The sequence below is a fragment of the Gracilinanus agilis genome, chromosome 3 (genome assembly GCF_016433145.1).
Source record: "Gracilinanus agilis isolate LMUSP501 chromosome 3, AgileGrace, whole genome shotgun sequence".
Lineage (NCBI taxonomy): Eukaryota > Metazoa > Chordata > Mammalia > Didelphimorphia > Didelphidae > Gracilinanus > Gracilinanus agilis.
This window is the reverse complement of record NC_058132.1, coordinates 88,452,354-88,466,221: the sequence shown is the minus strand read 5'-3', so window position 1 is coordinate 88,466,221 and position 13,868 is coordinate 88,452,354. Positions and strand designations below refer to the sequence as shown.

Here is a 13,868-nt window from a genome sequence, read left to right as displayed (position 1 = left end):
AGCAACCCAATGGGAGACACAACATGCAAATAACTAAATATACAAGTTATAGACACGTGGAAAGCAAATTTCAGAGGGATGCACTAGCAAATAAGGAGCAAGAAAGACTTCCATTAGAAGATTCAGTTTGAAATGAATCTTGAAGGAAGTCATAAAAATCAATATGTAGAGATATGGAGGAAGAGCATTATAAAAATGAGGAACAAGCCAAAGGTTCAAAAAAAGAAGATATATTATGTGCAAGGAACACTAAAAATGTCAGTGTACCTGGATCAAAGAATGAATAGAAGACTGGAAAGATACAGAAGGGGAACATTATAAAGGACTTTATATCTACAATCTACTATTGATCCTGAAAACAATATAAAGTCACTGAAGTTTAATAAGTAGGCAAATGACATGCTTAATCTTACATTTTAGAAAGAAAATCACTTTGGCAGCTGAGGGGATGACAGCTTAGAGTGGGGAGAAAGTTGGTCTCTTTTGAGACCAAACTGGCTACAACTTCTCTGATAGCCCCTATCTTTTTCCTTGGTAATTTTAATAGTCCTTTATTCCTATCATTAATTTGCTTTCCCTTGGGAGAGGAGATGGTAGATTCCCTGTCTGATCTGCTTGGTCTTGACAGTATAGATAATAGGATTCATCACAGGGGGTGAGAGCAAATAGATATTTGCCATGACCACATGAACCAGAGGAGGGGCATGCCGGGCAAAGCGGTGGGCCATGGATATTCCCACCATAGGTACATAAAGAACAAACACCGCTAAGATATGGGACAGGCAGTTGTTGAGAGCTCTAAATCGCTCAGCCCGGGACGCAGTGCCAAGGACACTATGTAGTATCAGCCCATAGGAGATTAAAATGAGGAGAGGGTCAAGCACAATGATGAGCAACACCAGCCCAAATCCATACCAGCTATTGACCCGAGTGTCAGCGCATACCAGGCGGATCATGTCCTGATGGAGGCAGTAGGAGTGGGAGAGGAGATGAGAGTGACAGAAGGGCAGACGCTTGAGCAGGAAAAGTGAGGGCAGGACGGCCAAAACACACCGGATAACGATGGCTATCCCGATTCTGCCAATGACGGTCTCTGTGAGAATAGAGGCATAGTGGAGTGGGCGACAGATGGCCACAAAGCGGTCATAAGCCATGGCCAACAATACTGAAGACTCCATGAAGGAGAAACCATGAAGGAAGAAAAATTGGGCAAAGCAGGCCTCAAAGCTAATTTCCCGAACATTGAACCAGAGGAGCTGCATGACTGTGGGCAGAGTGGTGAGGGTAAGGCCCAGGTCAGTTAGTGCCAGCATGGAGAGGAACAGGTACATGGGCTGGTGGAGCGAGGGCTCTGTCCAAATGACAGCCAGGATGGTGCTATTGCCCATAATGGAGATCATGTATAGGCAGCAGAAGGGGATGGAGATCCAAATGTGCATGGCCTCAAAACCCGGGATGCCCATAAGAATGAAGTAGAAGGGCGGTTCTGTGATGTTAGTGACTTCTGACATGACTGGTGAATACCTGTAACAAAATGGCTTTCAATTTACATTAGTGAGAAATTATGCTTTTATAGTGTTCATTTTTTTCTAAAGTGAGGAATTTTAGGCAAGTAAATACTTTAGGACTTTGAGAAGAGTTTAATAACTAATCAACACTAGAATATTTGAGTGATTCAGCATTATAAAAACATGAAAATGGGTAAAGCTGATGCCTTATAATACAAGAAGCAGGGAAGTATATTCTATAGGTATTCATTAATAAACCATAATCTATCATAACTATACTAATGGATGCACCAATCCCAAGTCCAGAAACTATTCATCTCCTTTATCCTAGAGGAAACTACATGACACAATGAAACCTCATGGTGACACATAGCAAAAGACCCACATCAGTGGAGCATGCCACAGCAAAACAACTCCTGGTTTATTGGACACCCAACATCAGCCATTTGGTCTTACCAACTTTGGGTGAAAATTACATGCCAACACCACTCCCTCATCCCCAATCTAGTGAAGTTCGCTTATCTCTTAACCTGTTCTTTTGTGATCTTTGGAATGTTGGTTTTCATGCCAATAAACTCTTATGACCTTGATATTTATGACTAACACTTCTATTACCTCATTTAAAGAGAATGTGTTGCTAGGATGATGTGGGATGTTAGATAGGGAGCTACTCTTTGTTCCCCACTGCTGCTTTCAGACAATTCTCCTTCCACTACATCTCAGTGGATTTTCCTCTTTTGAGATCAGACACTCCATTTATGGCACCTTCTCCTTATGTGTATTATTGTCATTTATTAGTTATTCAGTTTCCTTACAGACTTCAGTATCTGGATCAGTTTTCTCCATTCTACACCCATTTTCATCATGCTCAAGAACTTCAATATTCAGATTTACCATGCCCCTGCTAACCCAACTACACACAGTTCTTCAACCTCTTTAAATCTTTGTGTTTGCCAACACTTTGGTGATGCACTGGCATAGTCACAACTCAGATCCCACCATATCATGCAATGGTATCCTTTCTATGAAAGAGAAATTGTATTATTCCTTTCTCTATGTAGAATTTCCTATTATTTCTGTTTCTTCCACTCATTAAAATGATAATAAAAGTCTCATATACAGTGTTTCCCCAAAGTCCATCAGTTTAACTTCAATTTAAAAACAATAAATTTGTAGTCTACATCCTACTAGGAGAAAAACATGAGAAATTATTTTAAATGCTTTTTTGAAATCTAGTCAAACTTTATATCCAGGTTTTCCCAAATTTGCTCTTTCAGTAACCCTATTTAAAAAGATACAAATTTAGTCTGCAAGGAGTTTTTCTCTATATAGATATACTAATTTATTTTGATTATAACCCTCTTCTGTATATTCACTTAATGATTCCTTTGATGATATATTTTAGGATTTTGTCCAGAATAAAGTTCATTATCTTTCTCTTTTTGGAAAATTAGGGTATTTTCCTTTCTCTATTCTCCTTACCTCTTTCCAATTCTTCACAATCTGGCTAATTTAGAAATCATATATGTCTTTCCTCACTCTGGAGAATATTTAATCTGAACCTGGTGGTTTGAATTTATTAAGAGCAGCTGACGATTGTGTGCATGTGTGTTTTTTTTACTAGCCCCACGCTTCTATTTGATATTAGCTATTAATGGTTTTTATCTAGCTTATCCATTATGAAAATTATTCTTCTTGACAGAAAAAGAAAAAATAAGACGTGATAGGAGCTGATTGATTAAACAGATAGAAGCCTAAGTAGATAGAGCACTAGATCAGGAAGATATGAGTTCAAGGTTACCATATCTCAGTCACCAGGTTCTAAACTTAGGTATCATCCTCAGCTCCTCAATCTTTTTCACATGCCACATCCATTCTGTGGCCAAGGCCTCTCCATTTTATTTTTATAACATCTCAAGTCCTTCCCCTTCTATATTCTGACATTGCCACCACACCCTGATGCTGGCCTTTATTGCTTGATGCCTGAAATATCAAAATATTTTACTAATTGGTATCTCTTTTTCCAGTCTCTTCCAGCACCAATCTGTCTTCCACTCAGCTGACAAACTGCTTTTATTCAAGCATAGATTTGATTATATTATCCTTCTACTCAATAAATGTCAGTGGCTTTCTATTACTTTTAGAAACAAATATAAAATCCTATTTGGCATTCAAATCCTTTCATAACCTAACACCTCCCTACCTTTCCAATTTTCTTATACCTTATATTTACCACCACCACTATATAATTTGAAAGCCAATAACATTGGTTTTCTTGTTATTCCTTGGAATGACACTCCATTTCTGGACTCTGGACATTTTCACTGGCTGTTCCCTGTGTGGAGACCTGGGTTCACATATTGATTGTTTCCTGAGATCCTGGCAAAGCATGGATCTAAATTGTCTTATCTATGAAATAAGAATTTTGCAATAGATTATCATTATGGACTCATAATGGGAAATTTATTCACTTTACCCTTTTATCAAGTCTAAATGTCTCTAAAAAACTTACATTCAGTACTTCTTTCTCTTCCTACTTATGACAAATGAAACAGGTTCCTTTCCCGCTTTCCTCCCTTTCCTCTCCATCTTTTGTTCCTTTCTATGACTTCTTCATACTGAACTCTTTTCTTTACCCATATATAATTTTCTGTTCTCTCTCCTCTTTTTCTTCCTTCTCTCTATTCCCTTCCTAGAACAGATGGTTCCTGACAGAGAAAAATATTCAAAGAGAAATTGAATAGGAAACACTGAAAGATAATTTATCTCATGAAGATATTCTTTCTAAGGGGAACAAGTTCTACTTTCAAAACTCTGCAAATTTCAAAATAAGAAATACCCCATTCTCTCCCATTCAGTCATTATTTTCCAAGGCCTTTTACTTTTACTTTTTTCTGGTAATGAATCCCTTTTCCTCAGAGGTGAGTTCACATTAAACACCCTTCTCTTTATAATTTAACACCAAAATCCTCTGGAGAAGGAAATGCACTCTAGTATTTTTGCCAAGAAAACCCCTTCCAAGTTCAGAAAGATTCAGACATAACTGAACAACAAAAACAAAGAAGTCAAAAACCTGGATGTGATTCCCATTACTATCTTAGCCAGCTATGTGACTGTGAATTATGTGACTGTGACTGTATACTCCTAGGTGAATTTCTATTTTATCTGGGAAATAGGAATAATAATAGCTACACTACTTATCTCACAAATCTCATAATAAAATGCTTTGTAAATCTTTTAAAAAAAAGAATAATTTAACACCAAGACAGCTCTTTGGAGATGAGAATACTGCCTCATTAATATAGATCACTGAATAATAACTTAAAAGTTTCCCCCTTTTAATTATAAGTCCTTAGAATGCATCATCTCAAAATTGTGTTGCCCAAGATTGTAGGAGGCTCAGCTCTATAAAAAACTTACTCTGTCTTCATCTTATCTCCTCTGAAAGGTGTGGGAAAGCAGTGATGTCTGAAATACCCTAAGGTTTCCTATACATTCTTATTATCTAGGTTCATAATCCAAAGCCACATTTAAAAAGTTGGAGATTTCAAAGGTTTTGTTGGTACTTTTCCAAGTGCTTGATAGGTCTAACGATTGATACCCTTCTACAGGTGGCAAAGTATTATTAATTCCCTTCATTCTTACTATCAAAGGTCTTTACTTCTTCAATAACTGATGCCTTTTTTAATCTTCTTTTTCCTGTGACCCAATCCTTTCATCTACCTTGCTATTGCATGGTTTTATTCTTCACTCTCAAACCTCTGGCAGATTCAACAAATCACACAAGAAAATTTAAGTGTTTTACCATCTCTAGGACAGTTTAGTTCAGGATATACTGGTCTCGTGACTGAGTCTGAATAGAGTCCCTAACTGTATTTAGATATTTATGCAGGATCCTGTTCTCCAGACCTGCTTCCCTGGGGGGAGCTAGGCAACTGCACCTGAGGGAGTTTGTAAACTGCCAGATAACTGGAGTTTGGGACACTAAACAGGAATAAGAGGAAGGCTGAAGACTATGAATAAAATCACAAGGAATCCTAAAGGAAGTACAACATCCAAGGGGGAAAACACTCTCAGCCATTCATGACTATTTTTTATTCAGAGGACTCCCATCTTTAAATCCATTCATTTGTGCCACCTCTGAATATGCTCCATGAATTTTTTACTCTTGATGTGAACTGAGATTGTCACGGGATTCCTATAAATTTGACTTGTCTAATTTTCTAATATGCACTAGGTTTGTTTTATTTTTTGATGAATCTGCCTAGTTTTCACCAAATTTTATAGATTCTGAGAAAAGTACTAAGTAAACTTTAGAATGAAATATAAAAGTTGTCATTGTCATTATCATTAAATTAATACTCTCTACCTCCATTATTTATACTTCAGTTAATATTTCATACTGGAATGTCCTCATTCCTTAAGTTACCTTGACTGTGAATAAATTTTGACTGTTCTGTACGTATTAAAATATTCTGTTACGGGGGCAGCTGGGTAGCTCAGTGGATTGAGAGCCAGGCCTAGAGACAGGAGGTCCTAGGTTCAAATCTGGCCTCAGACACTTCCCAGCCGTGTGACCCTGGACAAGTCACTTGACCCCCATTGCCTACCCTTACCGCTCTTCTGCCTTGGAGCCAATACACAGTATTGACTCCAAGATGGAAGGTAAGGGTTTAAAAAAATAAAATAAAATAAAATAAAATATTCTATTACATGGGTGTATCTCCTCCACCCCAGATTGTTAAAGTGGAAATTTTATGGAGTTGATGTATTAATGCACCTGGGTCAAAGAGACTATTCATTCTGCTACTCTTTTCCATTCCCCTCCCTTCTCCCTCAGAACTACATACTTTAGCATGAATAAAGTTTGTGGCATAAAATAATTTTATGAATTACTTGACCTTAAATCCTGTGTTACAGAAAAGCATTCACATGAATAATGTTTAACTTTATACCATGAGCCAATAATAGGAAAGGATTTTATTGTATTAACTGTTAGGGTGATCAACAACAGTGTCTTCCCACAGATTACCTCCTTTTGAAATGATTTCTACTGGAACCTGCAAGGAAAATGCCATTCCATCCTTCTTCCTCCTCTCCCCAACTTCCAAACCCTTTCTAGATTTACAACTACACATAGCTGCTTGGTGTCCTGAGGGGATTTCACATTGAGGTCAAATTATTAATAAGCCCCCACCCTACCATACCTTCTCAGTGATTCTGAACCCCTGGCTTCCAATTATTCAAACCCCACTCTGTTCCTCCCCTGCCTGCTCCCTTATTCCCATTCCTCTCCAACCTAATCTTCCTCCCTCCATTTAACATTCTATGAAAGCTAACTACGCCTTTTGTTGTATTCCCAGTGATGTTTTCTGCATAGGAAGTAAACTTGTTTTCATTTTAATTGTTTTTCCCCTTCCATGCCTTTACTTTTCTTGCATTGAGACCTCTTGATGACTTAGCTTCTCTGGCCATTTTTTCCAGCATTGGTTGCATTTTCTGTCACATTCCAGAATCACTGGTTTAGATAGAAGAAATTGAATACACTTTGCTTTCTACCCTCACTCAAGGTTCTTTCAATAATTCCATCGATCAATCCCCTTTATTCCTTTGAGGTTTGCTCAATTCCTATTTATCATGAATAATGTTGTTTATGAACCTTCCTCCATAATATTCTCCTTTCCTCAATGAGTTTAATTCCTCAAATCTTGACCTCATACTAGGAGAAATCAGTGTACACATTGATACATTCTCAAACACCCTAAACCCCTATTTTATCAACTTACTCATACTACCTACTCTATCAATATACCTCAGCTACACAGAAATTGCCATACCTTTGATCATGCCATCATCCACAAAATTTTATATCAATTTACTCTGACATTAGCTAATCTTACAAAAATCCTTTGTCCTTCCACCTCTGCTGTGAAATCTCATATCCTGTTCTTCATCTTCACTATGAAATTCAACTCTCAAATTTTCAGTTTTTCCCTGGGCCATCATCCGAATACTCTCTTTCATATCTGGATCACTTGCTAAACTAGTTCAACTCTATGTTATCTTCTTCTCTCAAGTCCCTTATTCCATTATTCTATTACTAAATATGTCCTTCCAAGTCTCAAACTTGGATTATGACCATCATCTCCTGCCTTCAGTCTTACTTGCTACTGAATGAAGCTGGAGAATATCATAGCATAGTGTTGACTGGGTTCACTACAAATTTATGCTATATAATGTCACCTGGGCTTTTACTGAGGTAAGGAAATCCTTTAAGATCTTGCTACTGATAAGAGCAATTTTCCAAGCCTTGTTATCCTTCTTCAAACCTCCCATAGTTTCCACTCCTCCAATTTTTCAGTAGAGAACCTTGCCTCACATTTTCCAGAGGAGAAAATTTTTCTATTCACTGAGAGGTCTTTCTTATCTTACCCTCATCTTACATGACTAAGATCCATTCTTTCTATCTATATTATACTAACACTGTCTCTTCTTCTATCTATTACATGAATAGGTGATCATTCTCTTTACCAAAAGAAAAAAAAATTCCCCCCACTCCAGGGCATCCTTCATTCAGGCACTAATAATACTTTCCTGAAGGGCAGTTTTGATCATATAACCCCCTATTCAATAAAATCCAGGTACATCATATGCAAGGTTTTCAAAAAATCCTCTATTTAGCATTCAAAGCCCTTCTTAACCTGTCTCTTTTTCTAGTCTTATACAGGCACATCCCTTTGTACCCTGCCATCCAGTGATTCTGACGTCTTTGTTATTCCAAGAAAAAAAAATTCCATCTCTAAGCTCTCAATATTTTCACTGGCTATCCTTCAAGCCTTTAATTCTCTCCCTTCTCCTCTCTACCTCCTGACTTCTTTCAGGTCTTAGCTAAAACCCCATCTTCTACAAATAGTCTTTCTCAATTCTCCTAAACTGTAATGCCTTCTATTATTTTCAATTTATCTTATACAAAGCTAATGTTTACACAAACTATTGTATGTTGTCTCCCCCACTAAACTGTGAGCTTTATGAGATCAGAGACTTTTTTTGTATTCTTTCCTTTATTTTTCCAGAGCTTGTCACAGTTCTTGGCACATAGTAGGTATTTAATAAATGCTTGTTGGATAAATGATTGGGTTTTCCAAAACCCTCTCAGAAGTTTGGGGAGACATACTATTTATTTATTTATCTGTTTGTTTGGTTTTTTGTTTGTGAATCTCACAGGTATAATTCCAAACTTGGGTTATGAAGTAACTTGGTTCTTGGAAAAGTACTAGTGATTTTAGAAAGTCTCATGGTTTTCAAAAAGTTTTGTGAAAATATGTTGCCCTCTCTAGAATCTTCAGCCTAATTTATTATTTGATTTTTCAAAGAAAGGAAAATATCAGCTACTGCAAAAATATTTGTATGTGAGAACAAGAAACTTTTACTAATTTTGATTTTAGGGCAAAATAATAAGAAAATTTGATATATTTAATTTTTAAAAGTTTTAGATATATTATTATATTTTGAAAGGTTAAATTAAATTTATACAATGTTATGTTTTAAAGTGAGTCTGGCTGAATAATTTGTCTTTATTCAGAAAACTTATGGAGGGAAGGATATATCATTCTTACTCATAGCACTCTCCAACCTGCCTTCTCCCCCACTAGAAAGTGATGAGTGGATATTTGACTATTGATTATGCATCCTTGATTATAACAAAATTCCTGCACAGGAAATTGACAATTATTACAAACTGGTTGGTATACTACAAAGTCTCTCACTTGTCTTATCAATTGACTATAGCCTGGTGAGAAATTTGGCCAGATAATGAAGTGGTGATACTGATGGTGTGCATAAATACTTTTATTTCCAGGCTAAGGATTTCTACTCCCAGATATGAAAGAGAGAAGCCACCATGAAGTTTTCTGGGACAGGACCTAATCAGGGACCTCATAGTACCAGTACTCCTAATAAATATCAATACCTTCAACTCTGGATCATTAGACCTTAATTTAAAATGCAATGAAAGGTTCACTGGCACCTCAAAAATATTAACTTACTTTCATAACTTCACGATATGCCTCTCTAAGCCCCTGTGACTTTTTTATTAGCCATTATGTGTTCATATATTCATCTTTGAAAAATCCCAGAAAAAGAGTTCTGTTTATTAGCAGTATTTTTAATATTTCATTTGTATGGGAATGTATTAAACAAGAATTGAAGGAGTGGGAAAGTCTAGAGAAAACTTTGTATAAGTTTAATGAATATTAAAGATGACAACTCCTAACTGTAATGTATTAGATTAAAATTGTAAACTTATAAGCTAATACTAATTTGAGAATCACCTGCACCATGCTTTAAGTTTTAAACTGGAATTTAGTGTGTAAAGTAGAACTGCTTGACACTACTGTTTAAATTTGATGAAATTTTGTAACAAGGATATGGGTTACTCAGTCAAAAATAGATTAAAATGATAAGATGTCACCAGGTGCCCACATGGAATGCAACTAAGAACCTCCAAATATTAGTAGTTCCAGGTAGATGTCTATTAGTGAGAATATTGGTAATGGTGAAATTTATGAAAGTAAAATTCTAGAACCTTCCTTAATCAGTTTCTTCATTGTTTTGCTATCCATTGAATTAGAAAGTTTGCCAACTATCAGAGGAATAACCTCAGTATATTATCTCTTAAGTGATGTGAAGTTTTGGTCAATTAATTGGCCATTCCAAAGAAATATTCCTGAGATCAAATAATATTGTTTCATCATATCAGGCCTAGGCCTGATAAAATATTTCTAATATTATTTCAACTTGTTCCTCTTCCTTCACTCACAGGAAATTCCTATCACCGAGGGCAGGAGAAACTCAAATATTTTGCAATGAATCTTAGTGTTACTATTACAATGAATCCCAGAGTCCATGGTGATGAGTCTTTATGAGTTAGGAGAAAAAAAGAAAAAAAAAACTTTTTCTGGTTTTATTTCCATTGATTTTCACTCATAGATATCTATCTATATGTTATTGGCAGGGGTCTGCTGACCTGTCTGGGAAAATGGGACTTATCAGATCCTTTTATTCAAGAGGACAGATTGGAACCAACAAGGACTTTTGAAGAAGAATTTATGTGCATGAATACAGATTGAATAGATGTGTCTCAGTTTAAGACCTATAGTAACTTCTGCTTGAACCTATACATTACAATTTCCTTATTTGCTCTTACCTGTTGCTCAACATCCAGGAGCTAAATGCTTATATGATATCTCTTATATAAGAACCAATTGCTGAGTCCAAACAAAGAATTCACTTTCTCCATTTCTTAACCTCCCTGACCTTAGTTTCCCCATCTGTAGAAATAGGACATTAGCAGTAATCCAGGACAATTCTGAGGGACTCATGAGAAAGAACGCTATTCACATCCAGAGAAAGAACTGTGGGAGTAGAAACACAGAAGAAAAACAACTGCTTGATCACATGGGTCGATGAGGACATGATTGGGGATGCTGACTAAACAATCACCCTAGTGGAAATACTAATTATATGGAAATAGGTCTTGATCAATGACACATGTACAACCCAGTGGAATTACTCATATGTTCATGGGAAGTGTTGGGAAAGAGGAGAGGGAAAGATGAATCATGTAACCATGGAAAAATATTCTAAATCAATTAAATAAAATTTAAAAAAATCTAAAAAAGAAATAGGACATTAGACTTGTCGACCTTTCAAAACTCTTCTAACTTTACATTTACAATGGTATAATATGAAAGGTATAACTATGGCCTATCTCAGGGACACTTCTACACTGATCAAAGTCATAATTCTAGGAGTTCTCCATGCCATTGGCTACTCTTCAGAAATATTGCTAGAATTTTCTGTTAGAAAGGAAAGATTCTCCCTGGTATTTATCTTTTCCATCATTTCACAAAATTATTTTTTCCCACTACAATGTATTTTCTATTGCCGTGGATTTTTTCCATAACTCCAGAACTTAGATTACCTACTATCACACTGGCTATAACTTCTGCTCTACTCTATCATAATATATCACAAGTAATTCAATACTTCTCTCTCTCTAATCTCTAGTGCAATTTCCCTTGAGAAAGAAGTCGGACGATACCCTGGCGAATCTGCTTAGTTTTCACACTGTAGATAATGGGGTTCATCACAGGGGGCGATAGCAAGTAGACATTGGCCATGACCACATGAACCAGTGGTGGGGCATGCCGGGCAAAGCGGTGGGCCATAGACAACCCCACCATGGGCACATAAAGGATGAGGACGGCTAGAATGTGGGACAGGCAGTTGTTGAGAGCCTTAAGTCGCTCAGCCCGGGATGCAGTGCCAAGGACACTGTGCAGGATCAAACCATAGGAGACCAGAATGAGGAGAGGGTCAAGCACAATGATGAGCAACACCAGCCCAAATCCATACCAGCTATTGACCCGAGTGTCAGCGCATACCAGGCGGATCATGTCCTGATGGAGGCAGTAGGAGTGGGAGAGGAGATGAGAGTGACAGAAGGGCAGACGCTTGAGCAGGAAAAGTGAGGGCAGGACGGCCAAAACACACCGGATAACGATGGCTATCCCGATTCTGCCAATGACAGTCTCTGTGAGAATAGAGGCATAGTGGAGTGGGCGACAGATGGCCACAAAGCGGTCATAAGCCATGGCCAACAATACTGAAGACTCCATGAAGGAGAAACCATGAAGGAAGAAAAATTGGGCAAAGCAGGCCTCAAAGCTAATTTCCCGAACATTGAACCAGAGGAGCTGCATGACTGTGGGCAGAGTGGTGAGGGTAAGGCCCAGGTCAGTTAGTGCCAGCATGGAGAGGAACAGGTACATGGGCTGGTGGAGCGAGGGCTCTGTCTGAATGACAGCCAGGATGGTGCTATTGCCCAAGATGGAGATCATGTATAGGCAGCAGAAGGGGATGGAGATCCAAATATGCATGGCCTCAAAACCCGGAATGCCCGTAAGGATGAAGTAGAAGGGTTCTTCAGAGCCGTTAGTGATGGCTGGCATAATAAATGGATTGACCTCCGGGTTCAATTTCTTTCTACAATGACATAATATTCATCTTAATTTTTATGGGAATAATTTCCTTATCGTATTATTATTTACTTAATATAATTTGTTATCAAATTTATAATTTGCTCTATAGCTTTATTTATTATTCTATAAATAATCTATTTTAGGAGTAGAATTCCAGGACTTCGGGAAGATTTCAATATCTTCCTTCTCTTGTCCCAAATACTTGTGAAACAAAACATCCAAGGAACCCTAGAGAAATGGGTTGAAACGTAAACTTGAGGCTGATGACATTAACCAACTATCGGACTCAAAAGTATTTCATTCTTTCATCAACTGAAATGAATAGAAAGCTAAACACAATTCTCAACTAGGACTGAAGAATGTAACTGATGTCATAGATTTTGAAACAAAAAGAAACTAATCATCTGTTTTTGCCACTTGAAGGGCGCTCAGAAGATATACAAAGGCTCCATCAAAGCTAAGTGACCAGTGGAGAGAGTAAATTAAAATTTTCTGTTACAACTCTAACTTGAGAAGTCAAGAACAAAATCAACCTTTGGCCAGTTCTTGAATATGTTTCATAGAGAGCTACATGTTCAGAGAAAAATAAATCTGAGGAAAGCATAGGGCTCATCAAAGGGTCTTCCAAGAAATCAAAAACAGTAAATAAAAGATTAGTAAAGAAAGAGATGAAACCTGATAGTGGAATGCCCAGGAGCATGCTGAAAAACATTGCTTAAATCAGTCCCCCAACTCAATACAGTGGGTAAATTATATCCCAAATCCATAAATTAATAACTGAAAGCATGGGTAGTTCAATGACTAATGTCCCACCTTGTGTTCCAGTTACTAGTAGTGTACCTTGAAACGTCTGCTACTCTTCCTACATATATTACTCTAGTATTCTAGTATTCATTTTGCTTATAAAATGCCTCCAATATCCCTCGAATAGTTTCAAGTACAAATAATTTGAATTATTTGAAAGTTGAAATTAAAAGTTATGAATTATATATTAGTTATAGATATATAATATAAAGAAATTAATTAAAATTTATGTGATATATATAAGGCACAGTGTACATATATACACATATACATAAATTTTATACTAATTTCAAACATCACAAGCACACATGTGTACACATTTAAGCACTGATAAGAAGTCATTACTCTGATAATGACTGATAAGAAGTCAAAAAATAGTCATTACTCAAAAAAGATACCTTAGAATTACAAAAGCAAAGGCAAAGATAAAATAGACCCTATTCTCAAGGAATTAACATTCTAATGGAAGAAACAATATGATCATATTTATGGGTATATGAAAAAATATATAAAA

The 13,868-nt window shown here is 36.8% G+C and overlaps 2 protein-coding genes across 2 annotated transcripts; both read right to left on the bottom strand.

Moving 5' to 3' along the window:
* Positions 1-563: 563 nt before the first annotated feature.
* On the bottom strand, positions 564-1,511 carry LOC123238691 (olfactory receptor 51Q1-like). The gene has a single exon (XM_044665899.1). The coding sequence runs from the start codon at positions 1,509-1,511 to the stop codon at positions 564-566; it is 948 nt and encodes a 315-aa protein (XP_044521834.1).
* Positions 1,512-11,572: 10,061 nt separating this feature from the next.
* On the bottom strand, positions 11,573-12,520 carry LOC123238690 (olfactory receptor 51Q1-like). Its single transcript, XM_044665897.1, has one exon. The coding sequence runs from the start codon at positions 12,518-12,520 to the stop codon at positions 11,573-11,575; it is 948 nt and encodes a 315-aa protein (XP_044521832.1).
* Positions 12,521-13,868: the final 1,348 nt, after the last annotated feature.

Excerpts from the sequence above, each read along its gene's own strand:
- LOC123238691 (XM_044665899.1), bottom strand. The coding sequence starts at position 1,511 with ATGTCAGAAGTCACTAACATCACAGAACCGCCCTTCTACTTCATTCTT.
- LOC123238690 (XM_044665897.1), bottom strand. The coding sequence starts at position 12,520 with ATGCCAGCCATCACTAACGGCTCTGAAGAACCCTTCTACTTCATCCTT.